Source organism: Tubulanus polymorphus, chromosome 2, assembly GCF_964204645.1.
Source record: "Tubulanus polymorphus chromosome 2, tnTubPoly1.2, whole genome shotgun sequence".
NCBI classification, from domain to species: domain Eukaryota; kingdom Metazoa; phylum Nemertea; class Palaeonemertea; order Tubulaniformes; family Tubulanidae; genus Tubulanus; species Tubulanus polymorphus.
Genome location: NC_134026.1, coordinates 10,845,751 through 10,869,143, shown reverse-complemented (window position 1 = coordinate 10,869,143; position 23,393 = coordinate 10,845,751). Strand labels below are relative to the sequence as shown.

The window sequence follows — 23,393 nt, the reverse complement described above, 5'->3', positions numbered from 1 at the left end:
CATATAGATTGGGCAACGGGACCATGCATTTGTCTACGGAATAAGTGAAAATACGGATTATGGAGTACGAATTAGACACAGAATTTTTAAGGGAATAACGGATTAACCGAGGTTGACTGTATAAAGTGTGGAAATATGTGTGTTTCTATTATGATCCAACATGTTATTGTTTGATTGACATACTGACATATTTATTTAGATGCAGGGGTAAACATGTTTATGTATTTAGACAATTCTAGAATGATGACTCAGTAATTAACGGGTAAACAACTATTGTGTATTGTCTCTAGATGTTACTAAAGTTCTTAGATTGTTCCAGAGTTTCTAGAAGATTCTCTAGCCAGTGTATATAAGGTCCTGTTCAGAGTGTTGTGTTTTATTATTCTTTATGTGCTCCTGTGATTGACTTACGTCATTAATAAACTAGCTTCAATTAACCACTGCGTTGGATGCTACTCTGATAGTTGAATTGACAACATAAAGTTCTTCCGACGCCAATAGCATTGAATTTTCACATGTGTTATTTTGGACAGCTAAAGTTGCTGCATAAAAAATGTTCTCAAATAAATCAAATTTTTGAAACTTTTTGGTAAATTTCTCAAAAATATGAAACCCACAGCTTTCACCATAAAGAAAAACCAATTACGAAATATATTTTTGTTTAATCCGTTCAATTCGCCCATTAGTAGTGAAATTACAGGCTACTGAAATTGCGTTTGAGTGTGCTAAAAATAGCTTCGAGCGTAGCGTATTAAGCATACGAATGATTATTGATCGGCCAGACCGTTGACATAGGCTGACGAGCGAAAAAATGTGTAAAATGCGCCGATTTTGGCGAACAACAATGACTGCCAGTCAGCCATCTTAAATCTGACAGGGCCAGTTTTCAATTACTGGAAATGTTCTATTAGGAGATGGAGCCATTAGCTGGCTATCCAAGAAGCAATGTACAGTAGCATTATCAACATCAGAAGCTGAGTACATTGCTTTGTGTTCTGGAACTCAGGAGACAGTTCATCTGAGAAGTTTACTGTCCGATCTAGGAGTTCCACAGGACTTACCAACAAGGATGCTGGAAGACAATCAAGGAGCAATATGTCTCGCACGAAACCCTGTTGCGCACGAAAGAACTAAGCACATTAATGTGAAGTACCATTTCACTCGGGAAGCAGTGGAGAACAGGATAATCGCTCTTGAATATTGTCCAACTCAGGAAATGGCAGCAGACATTTTCACAAAACCGTTACCAAGGGTTCAATTCGAGAGACTCAGGCTACTGAAATTGCATTTGAGTGTGCTAAAAATAGCTTCGAGCGTAGCGTATTAAGCATACGAATGATTATCGATCGGCCAGACCGTTGACATAGGCTGTCATAGGCTGACGAGCCAAAAATGTGTAAAATGTGCCGATTTTGGCGAACAACAATGGCTGCCAGTCAGCTGCCAGTCATCTTAAATCTGACAGGGCCAGTTTTCGGGCTGAAGAGGTGTCTAGGGTAGATACATGTACAAACCAAATATCAAGACATTACATTGAAGCGTCTTCAAAACTTCTCAAAATAACTGGATTCCATCTACGGACGGACGGAGGACAAAAAGTCAACGCAATAGCCTGCTGGGACTGAAGTCCCAAGTGGTCCAAAAATGATTAGTAGTATAGTTCCCAAGTTCAGGTAGCTTATAGTAATAATATGTGCCCCACGTATTGTATCCTGAAGGTCCCAACTATACCGGTTTAGGCGGAATCTACTGTATTTTTACCTTCAATAAAGATGAAACTAAATGGTGATTCTGAATGTCAAATGGTCTGTGAAAATATTCCCTTAAGAAAAGACCCTTGTAACACTGTACTCAACATTTGTTTTCAAAATACTTTACATACCTGACAGTGTGCCTCTTTATCTATCTTCTGTGCGAATTTCAAACAATGCGATAAATCACTGTGTAAGTGTTGCAAGTTCTTGTACTGCATCCACTCCTTTGTTTTCACTATCTTGGAAATTTCTGCATTCACTTGTTCATGCACCTTTTGCAATGACTCCAAAGATTGAACCCACTGCTGAGCGTAAGTAGTATCATCATACACCTGCTTTCCTTTAGCCATGATCAAGGCAATTGATTCAAATAGTGGTTCGAAAGATACTCGAATGTTATTCTTGCATTCTTGGTATATGTTTACGCCTCTACGGTGCTCATCACTTTTCTCGTGGGCAATCCGTAAACTGGTGACATCTGATTGATTCGGCTCTGGATCATTTTCTTCCGCATAATCAATATCTTGAATATGAGTTCTCATTTGGTGTGAGTGATGTGTGAAGTGTATATTACATATATTACACATGGAATCATCTATTGGATCTGACGGAAAAAGTGATTCTATCATGGATTTTGGAGCAGTCTGATAATCTTCATCTTCAATCGGCTCTTCACATTGACTATCTTTATAAACTTGATTTGATTTGATAATTGATTTAAATTCATCACTTGTCAGTTTCCCAGTATTATCTTGTTCATAAACTGATGCCTCATCTTCAGCCTTTCTCCCCACACAACTGCTAAAGACATTTGGAGTGGTATGAATTTTATCATCAAACCTCTGATATTGAAGACCTTTCCTACCATTACGAAATGGTTCCCAAATCCAGGAACATTTATACAAATGCTCTTTGCCACGTGCATCTAACAACCAGCGCAATGCCCGACAAATATCATGCCATCCTTTTGCTTTTTGCACAGCATTCACCGAGATTATCAATCTTCTAGGAGAAACATCTGGGTTACACTGGATTTGATTGAGAATTTCTTTCAATGGCGTCTCGTGGTAAACATGAACTGGTCCATTGATATCCAAATTGACAAGCAACACCAAAGCAAAAACTAACACTCGTTCAGCCTCACCACTCTGAATATAGTCACTTTCAGAAAATGCTTCTGCCAAAATATTGAAATCCTCTTTATAAGCACCACAAAACAATTTGACAATCTGATCCACGAGGCCTTGAATACGTCTCCATTTGTTGAATTCACTTTCTTGATATTGAACAACATCATATAAAGTCTTTGACCGTTGTGATGCATAAATTGCATCCATTAGATGGATCTGTGCCAGGTAACTCGATGGTATAAATACATGTGCCCCTTGACTGCTTCTCAATAACATAGCAAAACAAACAATAAGCTGGTATTCAAGAAGCAACATAGTGTCCCCGAATGTAGGAATCATGATACTATGAGCTCTGTTTGCAATTTTCATTAAGAGCTCATTAACATTACCAACAGAACGGAACGGAAATTTCTTTTCATGAAGTGTATGCTTACTGATCAGGTACATACGGTAGTAACTAACTTCATGGAACTCATTGCCAGTTTTGATTCGAAAGAATCCTTTGTTAGTCGGAGAATTTTCCATGGTTTCAGCCTTCTTCAAATAGAAATCAATGAGATGAGGTCGCCCAGCAATCTGCAACATTTTCTGTATTTCCATGTACAATTCTATCGATGAGACCTTTTCGCTTTCACTCGCTGTGTTCCAACGATGCTCGACTTGCTTCAATAGATCATCGGAAACTGTTTTCGTAAAGTTAATCAGGTCTCTTGCCTGGGGATAGAAATCACACATGTATAATTCTTGGCGATGAACAGGGAAGATCGCACGCATGAGGCGTTTACACGATTTTCTGAGGTTGTCAATTCTTTTTTGAGATAAATCAGTCAAGAGGATTCTGGCATTTTCAACATTTTCTTTACACTGGTATGAAGCAATTTTCTCGGCTCCACGAATACCATCAAACAGGACATCAACAAATGCAGATATCATAATCAGATTGACGGCACTGGTTATTTGCTTGTGATGGTGTTCTCTGAGGTTTACTTCATGCCTTTGTTTACAAGCAGCACCAGCCATACATTCTAAACCGACTTTCTGCCAATGACATGGAGCGTTACTCAAAAATACCTCATGGAAAACATCAACACAGGGACCAAGTATGTGACTAAGTTTGTCAATCATATCAGCAAGTATAACACTTGAACACACTGAAGTAGACTCCCTGTTTTCAGGATTTTTGTGGATGAGTAAATGAAGTATCCTTGCTCCTTCTTCTTGTTTGATTGCTAGATCCTCTCCAGTAGAATCAAGCCCATAAAACAGTTCACACTGACGAATCATATCTTTTTCAAGATAACTCGTTGCTTTTCCAAAGAACAATGGTACAAGAATTTTGAGCTTCTCAATGCAAGGTATAACGAGTTGTCTACAAGTTTGGTAATTAAAGAATGCGTTGCCATTGAGTTTACTCATCAGGTCTAAGCATTCCAATGCCCCGATTGCATTGTTAATCTTCACAAACTTTTCACAAGCTTTGACAATAGCATCAGAGCTGCCAGAAAAGTAGCCTTTGTACATCTCACATTCTGCAACATTTGCTATTGTAGACGAACTGAATTCTTTCATTTTGGCTGATGCATACAACCTGCCAGCTTTGTCAATTAGATTGAGTACCTTTTCAGTGTACTGCTGGTTCGTGCTCTTCATTGGTGATGATGAATTAACGTTATCTGAAGAATCAATACTACCTATCTGTTCAACATTTGTTGTAGGCAGATCTATGTTCATAGGAACAGATTCTGATATGCACTGAATGTCTGTCGTGCCACTTTTTTCGGACATTGAGAATTCAAACCTTTCCCTAGCCAATGCCTTTCGACCTAGAGTCAAGAAACATTCAGCAATGAAACATTTATCGTTATCATTCTGTGGCTGAAACTGGTCAAGTAATTTCAGTGCATCTTCTAATTTTCCAAATTTGCGCAGTAATTGGGCAGCATCAAGTACTTTATCTGAAAGAGACATGTAACTCTTCTAGTAAATACTTCAGTTATTAAATCTACATGCAGTTTAAACCAATTAAGTGTAATGAAATTTATGTTCTCACCTCGTTGTCCTAGATAATCTGCAGCAATTAGGTATTGACGTTCACGTGTCAAGAATGCAACAATCTCCTCATGGCGATCTTCCAATCCTCGTCTCAGTGCATCCAATGCATATTCATGCTTATCATGCTTTAAATAGTAACTTGCCGCATTCAGACACAGATCTTTTACCGTATGGACAGGGCTAGTGGCCTCTGGAGGCAAGCCCTGACTTTTCTGAAAGAGGAGAGATTCACATGTTTCACAAAAGCAAGGAACTTGTAGTGTTGTTTTCAAGTTCTCCTTGGCCCAGTTCCACAGTTGTGTATTAAAGTTAATGAGTTAAAATCAGTTCACTTTCGATGTTTTAGCCTAAGCGTCAAATTTAACTCAGACCTGGTCATAGAGAACTGCTGATTTAACTCAGAATGCTTCATATTGCAAAGTAGTGACTGAAACTGCTAGTAGCTGACATGACACAAATATGTGCTATCTCAATTGAGTGAAGACCTCTCTATAGTGAACAATTCTTTTGGTACCCCAAGTGTACACTGTAGAGAGGTTGTACTGTGATAAAACTACGCAATGAATCGCGAGAAACAAATAAAATATAAGTCCCACAATCACAGGATGGAAAGAGATTTTAAAACATCGAAAATATTTAAATTTATATAATAATTAATATATATATATATATACTGTGTAATGCCATACTTTTAGTTACTCCTGAAAATGGTTTTTGGCAATCTTTTTCGATCCTGTGATTGTGGGACTTATATTTTATAGGTTATACTGTAGTTATCACAGAGATGTTCAAAGAGTGGCTGTTTATGGTTTTGAACCATTTCAGATACAGTCTTAATTGACTTAAAAACATCTTAGAATGGAGAAAACAACTACCCGGTACAAACATCTTTGATCAATAACTATATAGAGTATTTATAGAGATACGTTGTGTACATACCTTTGCCAGCTTGTTAAACCTTTCAACGATATCTATGGCAAGCTCATAAGTCAATCCTGACCCGAGCAAATTCACTGCTTCCTTATATCGGTGACCTCTTTCAAAAGCCTTTGCAGCATCCATGATACTATTTGCTTTGCGATATCTCACACCAGCTTCGTAGAACTGAAAAATATATCACAAATGAAATAAGAATGAGATATCGTAGGCCAATGACCATGTAGTCCATGGGGTACAAGCTTTACATCCATGTGTTAACACGGTTGTTTTGAAGCTGTTCACAGACTGAACCAAAGGCCAACTGCTAGCTGTACCCTTAGGGCCTTGAGCTAGTTTACAATCGATCAAGTGGAACAGAATGAATATTTACCAGCAGTCTCATTAGAATTCTTGAATGATATCTTGGAAGATTGGTTATGGGAATTTTTGACTTGACAAATGTTTGATGGATCCAGAGAAAATGATAGAAAATAACTATAACAATGAGGGCATTGTTAACCGGTTACTGATAAGTTAGTTACTTAATCGTTGGTGGTAAGCTTTTATAATCAAATGGGACTTTTGTGAAAATATGCGAACGTGAAACTTAACCGGCCACCTCAGGTTAAAACTAGTTACTGATGAAATTAAGTTAACCGACTTAGGTTTTTAATAGTTTCACAATAGGATAATTCTTTATACATGTAGTATAATAATTGCGACTTCCAGACCTTTTTGACAAATCAAGCGTAGGTTCATGGGTCTGTGGATTGTACGCGCTACCCACTCTGTGATGCGCATTACCTATTACTGATATATACACAGTGAACGCCGAGTGTATCAGGCTATATTGCTGACGGGACCGTACCTAATGTTATTGACGCGCACTCTCATCACTGTGCCGCAAACTAAATACACATAGCCAGGCTCTAAAAACGGATCTCTAGTACGAAAGTCCAAGCGAATTTGTAACAATTAATCATTTTACTTAATGTTTAGAAAGTTTTCAGCGTTGCCCAACAGAAAGTTTTCAGCGTTGCCCAACAGACTACGATCTGTAAAAACTATACTGTGCGTGTACTAGACTAGAGTACACGTAAACAATTAAACATTCAATTAATCAACTGACACACACACTAAGAAAATACCAAACTTTCTGGCAATAAACGACAAAATACATGACCCAATACTTATATACGGAAATAAACAACTTAATCAGAGAATAGACCTTTGTAAAGTGCTATTCTAAAAATGTATGCATGACACTATTTTAAGCGCGGACTAATAGATTTACTTCTAGACAGGTTTACTTAAGGATTTCAATTTTTTTATTCCGGCAATATTTAATCAACCAAGTAACATTTAATCGTTTGACATGACGGATTTCACGATAACAATAGGACGACGTGTACTACGAATCGTCGTCCTTAAAAATTGTTTTGTTAAAATTTTAACTTTACAGTAATTACAGTTTGGGTTAACGATATCTATGAAATTGTGATAAGACAACTGGCTGGTCAAGATCAAGTCAACTCTTTGATCTGTTTAAATAAATCTCTTCACTTCTATTCAGATTTGTAAGTTTTGTAGTCGGGAGGTGAGTTTCCAGACTTTTGAATTTTGATAGTTTATTAAAATGTGAAATGGTTGGAATATTATGTTGATTATAAACATTTTGTTAGTTCTAGTGCCAGCAGTCAGCCCAAGGGCGGATACAGGGGGGGTGCACGAGGTGGCTAGCCATCCCCCCAAAAAAATTTTTAAACACCTATAGGCTATATTTTCTTGATTCATGTGTGAGAATGGCCCAGAACTTATTTTTCTGGCAGCCCAAATGTTTTTTTCATTTGCCACCGAGAGGAGTTTTAGAATGCTTGTGAGAGCCTCTGAGCACCCCATCCCCCGCTCGTACATTACTAAACCTACAACAGCCACCCCCCTTTATAAAATCCTGTATCCGCCCCTGCAGCCATCTTGAATCTGACCTGGCCAGTGCTTGGGTTGAAGATGTGTCTAGGGTAGCTACATGAATAAACCAAATATCAAGACAATCCATTAAAGCATCTTCAAAACTTCCCAAAATTACTAGTTTCTGAGAATCAGAACAATGTCAGTGATTCTTTACCTGACAGGTGGTTTGTTTATGTCATTCCCACTGAGCAAGATCACTAAATGAAATGGACGGGAAATGAAATGCATTATAAGATAAAATCTTACAAACATTACCCCAGTCTCTATATCAAAAACTATGCAAATTCGTTAGCTAGTCATAGTATATGGGTAAAATGTACTATTCGAATTGTATGATCCAAATTTGACTGTAGAACACAGTGACCCTAATAATAGATAACGGATAACGACAGGCTCTCTGAGCCCATCACAAATGCTTAGTTAATGATGATGATGATAATCATCACATATAATGTTATGAGGTACAACTTTGAAATTGACTGTGGTTAAAAGATATCCGAGACGAACGTGACTAAATGATTTATCCAAAAGCCTATCTAATACCTTGAAGATCCTTTCCAAAAGTATACCCAACTTGAATTCACCATAATTTTTCAGAAAAAAATAATGAATTCTGGAACTGAAACATAGATGAAAGTAAATTCAGTAGCCTACTGAGGCTACTTCAATGAGATATACCGGTAATGTACTTACATGCCCAAGTTTTTCAGATAATTGCGCTGATGTATGGAACTGCCGGGCATTGTATAAGCACTTAGCTGCTTCCTCAAAGCGCTCACACATCAGGTAGAGTTCAGCAGCTTTAAGGAATGATGAACGCAACTTCGTTGGTTCATTTCGAAAACTACCGGCTTCCACTGCATGATGATGGGCAAGACAGTAGCTCTGCAACATTGACCGATCTGCTTTGTCATAACAAGTCGCCGCAAGTTCAAACATACGTTTGCGATAAAATTCATCACCACGCTTTTTCCATTCACCAACAGTTGATTGTTTTGCAAATAGCAAATCAGATGCCACTACAAAATAGAAATGAGTAAAATATGTCATATACAGTCATGGTGATGCATTAGAATTATCTTGAGTAAAACTTTTAAACTTTTGTGTTATACTTTTTTTTTGATGAGGTATATAGCTATTGTTTTTCTAATATTTCATGTCGCCTCTAATCGAAAAATCCTCCAATACGACTAAAAAATTGGATTTAGAGCCTTTTTCCAAAAAGTATGACTTGAAAATTAATTTCTATGAACGGAAAAATTTAACCAAATCCACCAAAAAGATTTTTTTTAAACTGAACTATTTCAGGTATTTTTTTCTATTCTAATACACTATCCACAACTAAAACAAGAGCCCCAAGGGGCACTATGGCCAGCCTGTCAGCTTTTCATAAAATGGCAAATGATGCATTCTGTGGGTTAAATTTGTCCAAATACACTCCCAGCTTATAGACTAGTCAATCCCAGGCTAATAATTTACACAATTCAATCGTGTATTCATAAGTAGCACAGACAGCGACTGGAGCTGGCAGGAACAAATACCTTAGTCTTTTTAATAATCTTTTCCCTTGGTCTTATTGATTTGAATGCGGAATGGAATTGAATTTTCTGAAATTTGCTCAATAAAACAAAATTGAATTGGATTTGCTGTTTTACCTTGTTCAATACAGTAAAATAGAATTGGATTTGATATTCTTTTTGCAGAATAAATTTCATTGAATTTGCAGTTTGAGCACATGGCTAATTAGCATATCAAGGTCATCCATCCGATTTGAGAAAAAGCTATTTTCCCGGACTTAGCACAATTGTCAATGATATTTACTGTAGTGCAAATAAAGATATTCCTCCCAAAAACCAAATCAACTAAACATTTCACAGAAATCGATATTGAAATACAATTTTAGATCTTAAAATAAAACCCCAGAGTAAAGGCTGGAGAATGGATAATGCTCTAATGAATGATTTGTATGAATACATGCTCAGTTGCACAGTCAAACAGCCTTTACCTGGAAACCATGTCATTTAAATTCGCTCTATTTGTATAGTAATAGGCTCAGCCTACGGCTGGCCTAATAACTTCTGTTGACATGTACCCAGCTAGCGCACAACATTCGCACAACATTCGGCAACGTTTGTGAAAGTTGTGATAGTTACAATGTAACGTTTAGGCAGTTACATTTTCTGAAGGTTTTCTAAATGTTGTCATCCTAGAGCTGGCAGCAAATAATTAGCTAAGTCAGATATCATCAATATCGCCCATTTTAAGCAAAAGCAAGTCCCAATGCGGATTCCAACATTAAGCGACCATTGGAAAGCAAGATTCAAACTTTCTGGAGTAGAGAAATTTGGAATTCGAAGCTGATGGAGATTGTGATATATCAAAACAGGAAGTGTCCATCAAAATGATAAAACAGTTGTCCTCCAATAACAATCAATGACAAAGCCTATCATATGGACTTATGATCGAAGCGAATTTTTAGGCTTAACACAACTATGAAAATAAAAGTTTCTTTAATATTTATTTGCTTTGTATTTTAGGAGACGCGAAAGCCGCCAGCTATGATGTATTTATTGGACGATGACAGCGCACAGGACTTACTACCGCCTCACGAGAGAATAATTTTGTTGTTGTCGGTTGCAACAACTATTTATAACTTAGCCAGGATGATGATACATGTGTTAGCACAGTCTCTTCATTCTAAACAATATAAATGGCGAACAATAACTCTATAACTCAGACTTTATGTAAATTATTTTTTTCTGTATATAATGTTTCTATGTTATATGTAATTTCAATGCATTCAGGAATTAAGAATATCATATCATATATCACTTCAACATTCAATCTCATGATATTCGACTACCTTTGCCATCGGGGACATCGACACACTGAACAAGTCCGAGAGCTTGGAAGTATTCAAACATAGGCTTTCTCAACTCTTCATCTTCATCAAATATCCAAACATTTACGCGAGCACGTGTGAGAGCAGTGTACAAATATTTCAGCTCAGAATTCAACACTTTATGTTTTTGAGGATCAAAATGCAAGGGTCTTGAGGCATCTGACCGCTTGAAAACATCTAAAATGTCAATAGAAAACTTTCTATATACATTTGCGGAATTCATCTATATGTACTTAACTTTTTTATTCTGTGACGTACTTACCTAGGTCTACCACCTTCAGATTACTGTTGATATTTTTGTCAGCCTTCTGTTTTTTTACCTGTTCATCGATGAATTCTCTTACTACTCTCCATTCTTTATGTGCCTAAATTATGTATACAGAAAAAACCAACAATGTCATACAAGCTGCTACTCACTTCGCTTCTTGCCATAAGGGGAAAATACTTACCTGGGAGTCCTTGAAAAAGTTGTAAAGAAGCACATCATCAAATTCCAAACCTTTAGATTCAAAGATTGTCAACACTAATCCATGGCTTAGCTCCATAGGTAAATTCTTCCTAGCTTCGTCATTAGCCACAAGAATGGTTTGATGGGCACCAAATTCTATGTGGGTGGTATCTCGTTTGTGGTCACATAACAGTAGTGCAAGATCTTTAACGCAGCACGAGGTCAACAATACTGGTTTTGGTCCAGTGAAAAGGCCTTGATCCTTTTCAAGATGATCAAACGAGTCAGGAAAGAAGTGCTCCATCAGATCGACGATACTTGTTGCCAAGGCTAAAATTCCTGCATGTGACCGATAATTGTGTGTGAGTGGATAAATGCGTCTAGGTATTCCAATGGCGGCTTCTTTACCTATGACTTTCAGCGAATCACGAGCAAAGAAATACAATGATTTCAAATCGCGGAATCTGAATGCCACACCTCGCATAATACTCTGAGCAGTATCACCAGTCAAAAACATGTCATTTGGAGACTGGCAACATCGGATCAAAAGACAAAGTTCTGCCTGTGTAAAATCTTGCGTCTCATCAACGTAAAATTCATGAAGTGACCAATCAGGAGATGCCAGGGAATCTAGCCTATAGAAGACATTGTGAACCACATCACACTCATCAAACATTCCAAACTGACGAATGACATGCCGATAGTTTAGAAACATTTCATACACATCTTCTCGACTTCCACAAAAATTTGGTGCTTGCTTATTGCCAAATTGAAGGTATTCATCCTTAGTCAAGTAACCAGTAAAATTCATCATTGCTTTGGCCGATCCTTTAATGAATGAGTTGATTTCCATCCACACCAAAGTTGGATGACACTGATATTTTCTACCTTTATTGATGAATGGCCACAGTTCGTGGGCAAAGACTTCGTAAGTTACCTCACGCCACTCATGACAACTAGATTTCATTCTCTTCTTTGATGCTTTTTGCAGATCATTTTCATCTTCTTCATTCTCAGAATCCGATTCTACATCTATTTCGGGTAAAAAACTCATCGGGGCATCATCACCTCGCCAACCCTTTACTTCACAATTTAAGCTCCCATCTTCATTCCGAGGAAAAAATGTTTTTCCTGGTAGTGATGCATCCAACAACAAAAGAAATTCTTTTGATGACACAAATATAGGATAGGCATCTGGATGTATGTCCTGAATACGATTTGGTAGAGGTTCATTCTCTACTGCAACTCTGGCTTGCGTTATTTCAGATGCATGTGTGAGCTCTTTGAAATTTTTCTGAACTTCAGTACACAACACAGCATTTTTTGTGATGAATATCTGATGGAGATGTTCATATATGGGATCCGAATCCTCAGATGAGTCAGGCTCCTGCTTCAAACATGCTAAAATATCATATTGACAGCAATCTTCGTCATCATCATTTTCTGCCTTTTCCTCATCTTCATTACCACTTCCTTCTCCAGTTTCAACAGGTAACAGCTCATATTTAGAATGGCGAGGTATCCAAGGACCATTTGTAACAGCATGTTGCCAATAACGTACGAAACGAGTCCATAAACGGTACAATAAGCATGTTGTCTTCCCAGTTCCACTTCGGCCAACTAGAAGGATTGGACATGGCGGTGAAGGTTGTAGGTTGATGATTTTGTGCTCATCATCTGTTACCCTAAATGGAAAATCAACTTTGACTCCTTGGTTGTGCAAAATTGTATTTATTAGGGAGGCATTGAATGAGTAAAACTTCATGATCTGATATTCTGTTTCAGATGGGCATGCAAGTGGACTAAGCGACATTGATGATGTGGTTGATGGAATGTCTTTTAATCCTTCTTCCAAGAACAGCTTTGGAAGTCGCTTGTTTTCTTCAGATTTCTGATGAATAACTTGCTTTGAATTTTTCAGCTGTTTCTGCAAAAAGCTCTCATGACCACGTTTGTGAGATTTGACGATTCTCTCCAAAACATGGTGGAAATCTTTGTAGTCAAGAATGATATCCCAGATTCTGATGATTTCGCTATATATTTTTGCATTTTCTTCAGTAGCAGTGTCATCAGTTTCAGAGAAGCTATCATTAAGACGTGGGGAGAATGCTACAGCTAATTCCCAGATAAATGATCGGCCACCCGGAATCTTCACTCTGAACAGACGTATATCACTGGAAACCTGTTTGATTTTGTGAACAAGGTTAGGCCGCCAATCTCCTCCAGCAAGCATCTTAATTTTTTTAACGATACATTCCTTAAGATCAATGTCCATGCTTCGCTTATTATAAAGTTTTTTCCACACGTCAGGAGTGCATTCGACTTCCCATTCCAAACCATCAAAATTATCCGTACTGATATCATAACTTGCGCACTCATCTTCTTCCTCATGAAGAAGTGGAGATGGTGTCGAACGAGAACTACTATCTACACTTGATCTTGATTCAGGTCGACTACAATTAGAAACAACAGCTATTGTTTCATCACTACGACATGATGCAGAACAGGTACCAGTCCAATAATTGTCCTGGTCTTCTTCCTCATCTGTATCTTCATCAGGATCTATTTTACCCAATGGATCAAGGAAACAGTTTTCGATTTGGTCAGGTAAGCAATTTACGTGTTTCTGCAACTGAAGTTTAACACTAGCAAGTGTTAGCTTAGTCGTTTCATTTGAAGGTGATGCCTGATTTGTATTGACTGGAATTTCCTCTGCTGAGTGATGAACCCCATTGTTTGCTTTTGTGGCAATGTCTGGTTTTGTATACTTTCCACCAGCCAGGTTCAGGATATGCCGACGTTTGTCATTTTTCTTTTCCAAGCAAGCAGCAGCTGGTTTTCCATGTTTATTCAATAGATTTGGGTTAACTGAGTGTTCGTTTAGTATATTTGCTGCCTTCAAAATAGATTTTGTAAATCTTTCAGAAGCAACAACATGGAATAGAGTATTTCCATCACTGTCTTGAATGTTTGGATTGACGTGAGGGTATTTTATTTCGTCCAGGAAATGTTCCAGAAGATCAAAGTTTCCTATAATTAAAACGATACAGCAAAATCAAAATTTCATTCAGGCGTGTCTAATTCCTTAAGTTAATCTCAGGTACGTACATACCTTTACTAATGCAAAGCCGGAGAGCAGCATGAAGATACGTATCACCCTTTTCTGTACTCAAATTGTTGTAGTCACAGCCATTTTTCAGAAGAATATTGATAGCACTTACATTTCCCAATTTAGCTACAGCTTGTATAGGTGGATCTTCAGAATTTTTAGCTTCTACTGATGCTCCACATTTAATAAGTATCTCCATCCTCAAAGAAGAAATCCGAATATTTCAAAAACCAATATCAGACAGAAGGCAAACCAAGCCTTATAAACATTAACATGTATATCTAATTTTGATAACACTTGCATACCTTTCAACATCGAAATCCTGACTCTTGATAAATGATGTAAGACAAATATAAGTAGCTAGTCCTTCAACGGTACAGTTCTTCTTCCGACGTCTCAATTTAATCAAATCAAATATGTCTTTCCATTGCTGCTGCTTTGAACATTGTGTCAAAATTTCCCTGTATTTTGACTGAGGTAATTCACTCAAACGGTCAAATATCTGCACTCTTCGTCTGGCCGCTATCTCTTCAGGTTGTTGGGATTCTTTTATCAATTTTTCTTTAGGTCGAGCACCTCCTTTCCATGTTGTTGATGGAATTGCTTTGTTTTGCTTGACAGTTTCTTCACCAAAAGCAGATGATGTCATTAGAAATTGTTCTGGTGTATCTATCAATACATAAATCTGTATCAATTAAGAGTCTTCATACTCATATGGTGCCCTCTAGGGAAAAATCCAAAAATGGCTCTGAAACTTTGTAGGCTATGGTCCATATAACATTCATACCAAATTTGGCATTGATCTGATTATAACTGTAGGACTAGTAGCAATTTGAAGAAAAAATGGACAGACGCAATAACGAACGGCTCACCCCTAACCAATTAGCTCTGCTGACCTTCGGTTACAGCGGAGATAGAAATATGCATAGGAACCAATACAAATAGACAAATTGAATTATATTCACTGTCTGTTTATATCAACTCAACACTTTGTTTATATCAACACCGATGACAGCTAATAATAATCAAATATCAAGACTATAAGTATAAGTACAACTATAATCAAGACTATTAACACACGTGAATCGGAGCACTCGATCAAGCTAGCTTTCGTATGATGGCTCATATTTGAGGGGAGGGTTTTCCCAGAGCTGACTAAGTTCTCTTTTGAAACTGTCACTATCGGGTGTTAGCACAACACACGCAGGCAGCCGACTCCATTCATCAACATATCTGATTCTAAACGAGTTTTTTCTGGTGTTCAACCTGTTGCAGCAAGGCTTTATTAGTTTGAGAGGATGTCAGCAGGTGTTGTAGCAGTTATCATTAAGATTGAACAGTGGTTTCATCGTTCGACTTTCGCTATTTGATTGAGAGGATCTCTTGCCTACATTTTTTATAACCTAAAATTACTTTTAGGGGACGCCGTTTACCTAACAAGGCATCACGCTGGGCCGCATTTATGTTCAAGCCGGACATATTCCCATTCCAAAGCTAATTGAATTTTCCCAATTTGACAAAAAAATTCCCAATGAAACTAGTGGTCCAGGGACACCATACCCACTTGGGAAGTGGTTTCAAATGCTCAATAATCTAACTATTTCAATATTCAACGCCCCATGGTGACCATATACAAAAACCAATGACCTTGAAACTCACCAATATAATAGAATATGTCAGCGGCTACCATTGTGTAATTGATTGTGATAACAAAATATGCCCAGTTTACCAATCTTATATGGAGATACAGTTATTCTACTATTCAACGCCCTCTGGTGATCATATTCAAAACCCAATGACCTTGAAACTCACCACAATCATAGAACATGACATATCAACTTTGCAATTGATCATGGTAACAAGATAAGCCTAGATACCAATATAATAAGGAAATACTAAGTTGTTATACTATTCAGCGCCCCCTGGTGACCATATAGAATAACTAATGTCCTTAAAACTCACCACAATCATAGACGATGTCATGAGCTACTACAGCTTTGCAATTGATTGTGGTAACAAAATATGCATTGGTACAAATATAATATAGAAATACTAAGATATTGTATTATTCAATGCCCCCTGATGGCCATATACAAAAACCGATGACCTTGAAACTCACCACAATCATAGAACAGGTTATAAGCTACACTTTTCTTATTCAATGTGCTAACAAAATATGCTTAGGTATCAATATAATGTTGAAAAACTTTTTCCCACCTATGAATGAGTACTGATGACACCAAGATGGGCGCCAATTGCGTCACAATTGGCTGATCAAAATTATCTGTCTCAGGTATAAAACATCCCTTTCCAAAGGATACCCATCAGCAATTGCAATGCAAAATGGCAAACCAGTAGGAAGCTACAGGACTCAGAATTCGGGGCAAAATTGACATTTTTAGGCACTAATAAGGTCATAGGACGGCCATCTTGAGTCCGATCGACCCAATTTTTGTTATGCTGATGGGCCCTGGGGGGATTCAAATAAATACGAAAGATCAAGGTAATTGATCAAAGCATCTTCAAAATTTCCCTCCAAAAGTTCATCCGGAAAGAAACTTTCCATGATGGGTTTCGGTATTGACTTAGAACTTGAAAAGTGAATGGAAATAACTGTGTTGATGTGGTTCATGTTTAAACCATAGTATCAAGGTAAAACGTCAGTAAATATACTTAACATGGCCACTGGATACAGTCTGCTCTCGGCACAATCGCCAAGAACCCATGGCATAGGCCAATGACCATGCACTCCATTGGGTACATGCTTCACATCCATATTTCAACATGAGTGTCTTGAAGCTGTTCACAGACTGAACCTTAAGGCCAACTGCTAGCTGTACCCTGAGGGCCTATAGCTAGTCTTACGATTAACCAAGTGGGACAGGAATACAATATTCACCAGCGGAAGAACGACAGTTACGCCAGTTTAATTATGGACATTTTGGACTCGACAATTTTGATCCCGTGAGGCTATGACATAAATAACTAAAACTTGAACATTAACTACTCGGGACAAACAAAATCAGAAGTTGCTATATAAGTTTTTCAAATTTCAGGGCAGTACATTTTAAACCAGGACAGCCAGTTACTGTTGAAATCAAGTTCAGCAACTGAGTGAATGTGGCTTTCAATAGTTTCATTCATTATAGCTTTTAATAGTAAAGCAATTTAGGCCCAAGCTTAAAACGTTTTTGTGACACCATGTCTTCTCATGACCATTCGACAATTAAAATGTGGGTCTGTTGATGCACGTCTGTGTGCACGCGGTAAAAACACTAATCTTCTCCATGGGAAGCGTTATCTATTACTACACGTAATTGATACATAAATGGTAAACCGTTAACGGCTTATTGCTGACAATGCAATCGACTCGCGTTGTGCACTAAGTATCAAAAATATCAAAATCATAACTAAATACTATATAGCCGGACTCCAATGATTGCTAACGTAAGGGCATAAAAATTACAGGTTCAATTGATGACACTTAATGCCATCTATAATTACTTAGTTCTCAGCATTGATCAAAACACGGATCTTGGGCGTGTGGTGTTATCACTGCAGAAATAGTAGATGCACCGCTACCTGCCGTGGTGCGCCGATAATATTTCGGTGGTTAAATGATGCCTTATCCGAATTCAAAAAGTCTTCACTGCGTAGTGTCCGGAGCACTCCCCAGTCTCTCGGCATAAGCGCTGAATATCGCGCGCGAGGCGTTAGACTAGATCAGTGCGCACGTGCTGTACGAGCGTATCATATCTCCATGTACAAGCGTATTCTGTGTTACACACACACAGCGAGTGTATTGAGCGTCGCCGTAGTAACGTGCTACAGCGGCTTGAACTAACACTTGTTCAAGCCGCACCATCTACACCAAGCTGCACCATCTACACCAAGTACAGAATATACGTGCCAATTTACAGAAAAATCGGTCCACACAAACAGCTTTAATCGTGTCATAAAGAAACATCCACAGACAAACAGACCGACATGACGATGCCATAGATGGGTTCGTCTCAAAAACGTGTAAAAAGTGCCGATTTTGGAGAACAATGGCTGCCAGTCGGCCATCTTGATTCTGACAGGGCCAGTTTTTGGGCTGAAGATGTGTCTAGGGTAGATACATGTGTAACCCAAATATCAAGACATTACATTGAAGTGTCTTCAAAACTTCCCAAATAACTGGATTCCATCTACGGACAAACTGATGGACGGACGACGGACAAAAAGTAAATGCAATAGCCCGCTGGGACTTAAGTCCCAAGTGGGCTTAAAAAATTATTTCTATTTGTTATGATGTTGTAAGCATCGTTAAAATGCAAACATGTTCTCTACAATAACGTAAATGAAGTTTACTATAGTTCTACTGTGTGCCTGGACTGCCGCTAGAGCGTCATCTCGGTGCAAAATGAAACAGTACATTGTATATATGCGCGCTTTTACATTACCAGCTTTAATATAGTCATTAAGAATGATTGGCAGCTTATTGGAACACTGCCAGTTTCCCGGAAAACTTAAACTAGGCCACACGTCAAGGCATGTTTTCACATGATGCACACTTGACTTCAAACATACTATTCTCACTACGTGGAGCTGCGGACAGACGGAAGGAATCAGTTTGGCTTTGGTTTTTCCTCGCTTTTGGATGTGCTTTTACTGTTGTGGTGGTTCACAGTTTGGCATTGTTCTGTGACCGTGTGTACTTATGTTGAACTGTGTGGCTTCCTTTTTGCAGTTCGGAGTCTGTTGTCCGGGTATTCCACTGTGTGTGGAATAGGGGATAGTCCCCTGTGTGTGGATGGCCAATGTGCTTGGACTTTGAGAATTTTTGATTGCCCACTTCGGTGGTCGGATCCAATGTGTTTGGACAAATTTTTAGATACGTATATTTTAATTGCCCACTTCGGTGGTCGGATCCAATGTGTTTGGACAAATTTTATAGATACGTATATTTTGATTGCCCACTTCGGTGGTCGGATCCAATGTGTTTGGACAAATTCTATAGATACGTATATTTTGTGTGCCCACTTCGGTGGTCGGATCCAATGTGTTTGGACAAAATTTTGTGGCTGTCCACCGTGTGTGGACAAGAGGCTGTGTGCCTCTCAGGACTGTGTGTCCTGTTGCCTGCTGTGTGCGGGCCGGTGGGTTGTGTGCCCCGGAGTCCGTTGCGCATGGACCGGATGCTGTGCGCCTCGCAGGACTGTGTGTCCTGTTGCCTGCTGTGTGCAGGCTGTAGGGCTGTTTCCCCCGTCGTCCACTGCAGACGATTGTGTTTGAGCTTTTGAACCGCAAGCCTCGGAGTTGATGAATGTGGCCCTATTCCGCATCGGTCGTTGTTTATTTAGAAGTTTAGAAATAAGAGAGAATATAGGAACAGAATAATAAAAAAAAATAGGGGTCCAGGGACACCATGCCCACTTGGGAAGTGGTTCCAAATGCTCAACAATCTAACAATTTCAATATTCAACGCCCCCTGGCAACCATATACAAAAACCAATGACCTTGAAACTCACCACAATCATAGAACATGTCAGCAGCTACGATTTTGTAATTGATTGTGATAACAAAATATGCCTCGTTTTCCAATTTGATATGGAAATACTAAGTTATTCTACTATTCAACGCCCCCTGGAGACCATATTCAAAACCCAATGACCTCAAAACTTACCACAATCATAGAACATGTCATGAACTACAACTTTGCAATTGATCATGGTAACTAAATATGCCTAGGTACCAATATAATAAGGAAATACTAAGTTATTCTACTATTCAACGCCCCCTGGTGACCATATAGAAAAACTAATGTCCTTAAAACTCACAACAATCATAGATGATGTCATGAGCTACAACTTTCCAATTGATTGTGGTTACAAAATATGCATAGGTACGAATATAATAAAGAAATGCTAAGATTTTGTATTATTCAACGCCCCCTGGTGGCCATATACGAAATCTAATTACCTTGAAACACACCACAATCATAGAACATGTTATGAGCTACAACTTTCTAATTGATTGTGGTAGCAAAATACGCTTAGGTATCAATATAATGTGGAAAAACTTTTTCCCATTTACGAATGAGTACTGGTGACACCAAGATGGCCTCCAATTGCGTAGTAATTGGCTGATGAAAAATACCTGTCTCAGGTATAAAACATCCCTTCCAAAGAAAACCCATCACAAATTGCAATGAGAAATGGCAAACCAGTAGGAAGCTACAGGACTCAGAATTCGGGCAAAAATTAACATTTTTGGGCACTAAAAAGGTCATAGGACGGCCATCTTGAGTCCGACCGACCCAATTTTTGTTATGTTGATGGGCCCTGGGGGAATCACATATATCCGAAAGATCAAGGTAATTGATCGAAGCGTCTTCAAAATTTCCCTCAAAAAGTTCAAAAAATGTGTAAAAAGTGCTGATTTTGGCTAACAACAATGGCTGCCAGTCAGCCATCTTGATTCTGACAGGGCCAGTTTTTGGGCTGAAGATGTGTCTAGGGTAGATACATGTGTAACCCAAATATCAAGACGTTACCTTGAAGCGTCTTCAAAACTTCCCAAAATAACTGGATTCCGTCTACGGACGGACGAACGGACGAAAAGTGAACGCAATAGCCCGCTGGGACTAAAGTCCTAAGTGGGCTAAAAAACGAAGTGCTGGTTTGACTTTTTTCGGCTGTGCAGCTCTTTTCGGGGCGAAAAGCCAAAAGACTTGGCTCGGTTCGAGCGCCTTAAGCCTATTGACTCGGCGCCGTCTAAGTATCTAAAGGATGCCGTTTATATTCTTACCGGTACGTATTGTGGTGGGACATTTTTGTACATCTTGTATTTCTTTTTGCGCCCGTGCTATTTTCTTGATTTGTTTTATTTTAGGAAAGAAGTTAGAGGATTTGTTAGAGGATTTGTTAGAGGTTGCGGGATGGCCCGAGGATGAGTGTCATGTCTTCATCCATTATCTCATAGTTCACGCGAACCGGGTGTTTTCGGATCTCCCGCAGACGCCATCTTTAAAACGTAAATCCGCGTGTTCCATTACGGGAGATGGTCTGTTTTAACTGTAGGGAGAAGGGGCATTTAGCCAGGTTTTGCTCTAATCCTAAGAAAGAGATGAGTGACGTTTAATTTTGCGTCCTTTTTTTTGCTAATTAGGGTGTCATGTGTTTATTTTTAGAATAGACAATTCTTCTTAGAAACAGCTAGAGATCTCTGGGTCGACATGGGTGCATTTTTGGCTCCTGTTAATTAATTTGTTGTATTTTGATTAGATGGCTTGTTTCCTCGCTAATAAATCTAATTTAATTGGAACGAATTTTTCCTTTTCATGAGGTTGTTTTTCAGTTTTCGGACTCTCTTGCCGCGGGCCTCTTAGTGTCCGTTGTCATGGCTTCGGTCATGTTGGCTTGGGGGTTGGTTTTGTTTCCTCGTTTTCAGTTACCTGGAGATGCTTTAATTTTTTGCAGAATGCGGATATTTTTGGCTAAAGTCTTGAGTGCGGATGGGTAACTATCGAAGGGTTACTTTCCCAACCCTCTAGCCAAGTCGTTTCTGCTGAAGAAGTCGCTGCGGACCCTCTGGCGTTTCAGGATGTCATCCCGGCCGATCTATTTCGAAACCCTGATGATTTTGTCGCTGGAAATCTTTCGAACAATTTGGGTGAATGGGATAAGATCCTTGGAGAAAACAGCGTCGTTAGAGAATGGATTTCGCAGGGCGTTCATATTCCTGGGTTTTTCAAACCTTTTAGTGGCCAGTTTAAAGGGGAGAAGTTTGATGACGATGCTCCTCCGTCGAGGTATTTCGCTAACGCCAGAAATTGCGAGCAGTTTTCAGATTTCATATCTCGTACTATTGATCAGAGGTTAAAGAATGGCTCTTTACGTTTCTGGGGAAAAGTTGGGTCCTGTATTCCTCCTCACCTTGTGATGCCTTTGACTATCGTGCTTCGTAAGTCTGATGTGCTGGTTGGTGTGGACCTGTTTGACTTTTTTCGGCTGTGCAGCTCTTTTCGGGGCGAAAAGCCAAAAGACTTGGCTCGGTTCGAGCGCCTTAAGCCTATTGACTCGGCGCCGTTGAAGTATCTAAAGGATGCAGTTTATATTCTTACCGGTACGTATTGTGGTGGGACATTTTTGTACATCTTGTATTTCTTTTTGCGCCCGTGCTATTTTCTTGATTTGTTTTATTTTAGGAAAGAAGTTAGAGGATTTGTTAGAGGTTGCGGGATGGCCCGAGGATAAGTGTCATGTCTTCATCCATCATCTCATAGTTCACGCGAACCGGGTGTTTTCGGATCTCCCGCAGACGCCATCTTTAAAACGTAAATCCGCGTGTTCCATTACGGGAGATGGTTTGTTTTAACTGTAGGGAGAAGGGGCATTTAGCCAGGTTTTGCTCTAATCCTAAGAAAGAGATGAGTGACGTTTAATTTTGCGTCCTTTTTTTTTGCTAATTTGGGTGTCACGTGTTTATTTTTAGAATAGACAATTCTTCTTAGATTCAGCTGGAGATCTCTGGGTCGACATGGGTGCATTTTTGGCTCCTGTTAATTAATTTGTTGTATTTTGATTAGATGGCTTGTTTCCTTGCTAATAAATCTAATTTAATTGGAACGAATTTTTCCTTTTCATGAGGTTGTTTTTCAGTTTTCGGACTCTCTTGCCGCGGGCCTCTTAGTGTCCGTTGTCATGGCTTCGGTCATGTTGGTTTAGGGGTTGGTTTTGTTTCCTCGTTTTCAGTTACCTGGAGATGCTTTAATTTTTTGCAGAATGCGGATATTTTTGGCATTAGTCTTGAGTGCGGATGGGTAACTATCGAAGGGTTACTTTCCCAACCCCCTAGCCAAGTCGTTTCTGCTGAAGAAGTCGCTGCGGACCCTCTGGCGTTTCAGGATGTCATCCCGGCCGATCTATTTCGAAACCCTGATGACTTTGTCGCTGGAAATCTTTCGAACTATTTGGGTGAATGGGATAAGATCCTTGGAGAAAACAGCGTCGTTAGAGAATGGATTTCGCAGGGCGTTCATATTCCTGGGTTTTTCAAACCTTTTAGTGGCCAGTTTAAAGGGGAGAAGTTTGATGACGATGCTCCTCCGTCGAGGTATTTCGCT

At 38.9% G+C, this 23,393-nt stretch overlaps 1 protein-coding gene across 1 annotated transcript in view; it reads right to left on the bottom strand.

Annotated features, from left to right (window-relative positions):
- LOC141898903 (TPR and ankyrin repeat-containing protein 1-like) overlaps positions 1 to 23,393 on the bottom strand; it is a 53,337-nt gene that overhangs the window by 19,074 nt on the left and 10,870 nt on the right. The window contains exons 9-17 of the mRNA XM_074785047.1: positions 14,590 to 14,953; positions 14,288 to 14,484; positions 11,177 to 14,205; positions 10,990 to 11,092; positions 10,689 to 10,904; positions 8,519 to 8,844; positions 5,876 to 6,040; positions 4,935 to 5,148; positions 1,883 to 4,839 (exon numbers count right to left, since the gene is read on the bottom strand). Of these exons, the coding sequence (XP_074641148.1) occupies positions 1,883 to 4,839; positions 4,935 to 5,148; positions 5,876 to 6,040; positions 8,519 to 8,844; positions 10,689 to 10,904; positions 10,990 to 11,092; positions 11,177 to 14,205; positions 14,288 to 14,484; positions 14,590 to 14,953 (7,571 nt within the window). The remainder of the gene's footprint in view (positions 1 to 1,882; positions 4,840 to 4,934; positions 5,149 to 5,875; positions 6,041 to 8,518; positions 8,845 to 10,688; positions 10,905 to 10,989; positions 11,093 to 11,176; positions 14,206 to 14,287; positions 14,485 to 14,589; positions 14,954 to 23,393) is intronic.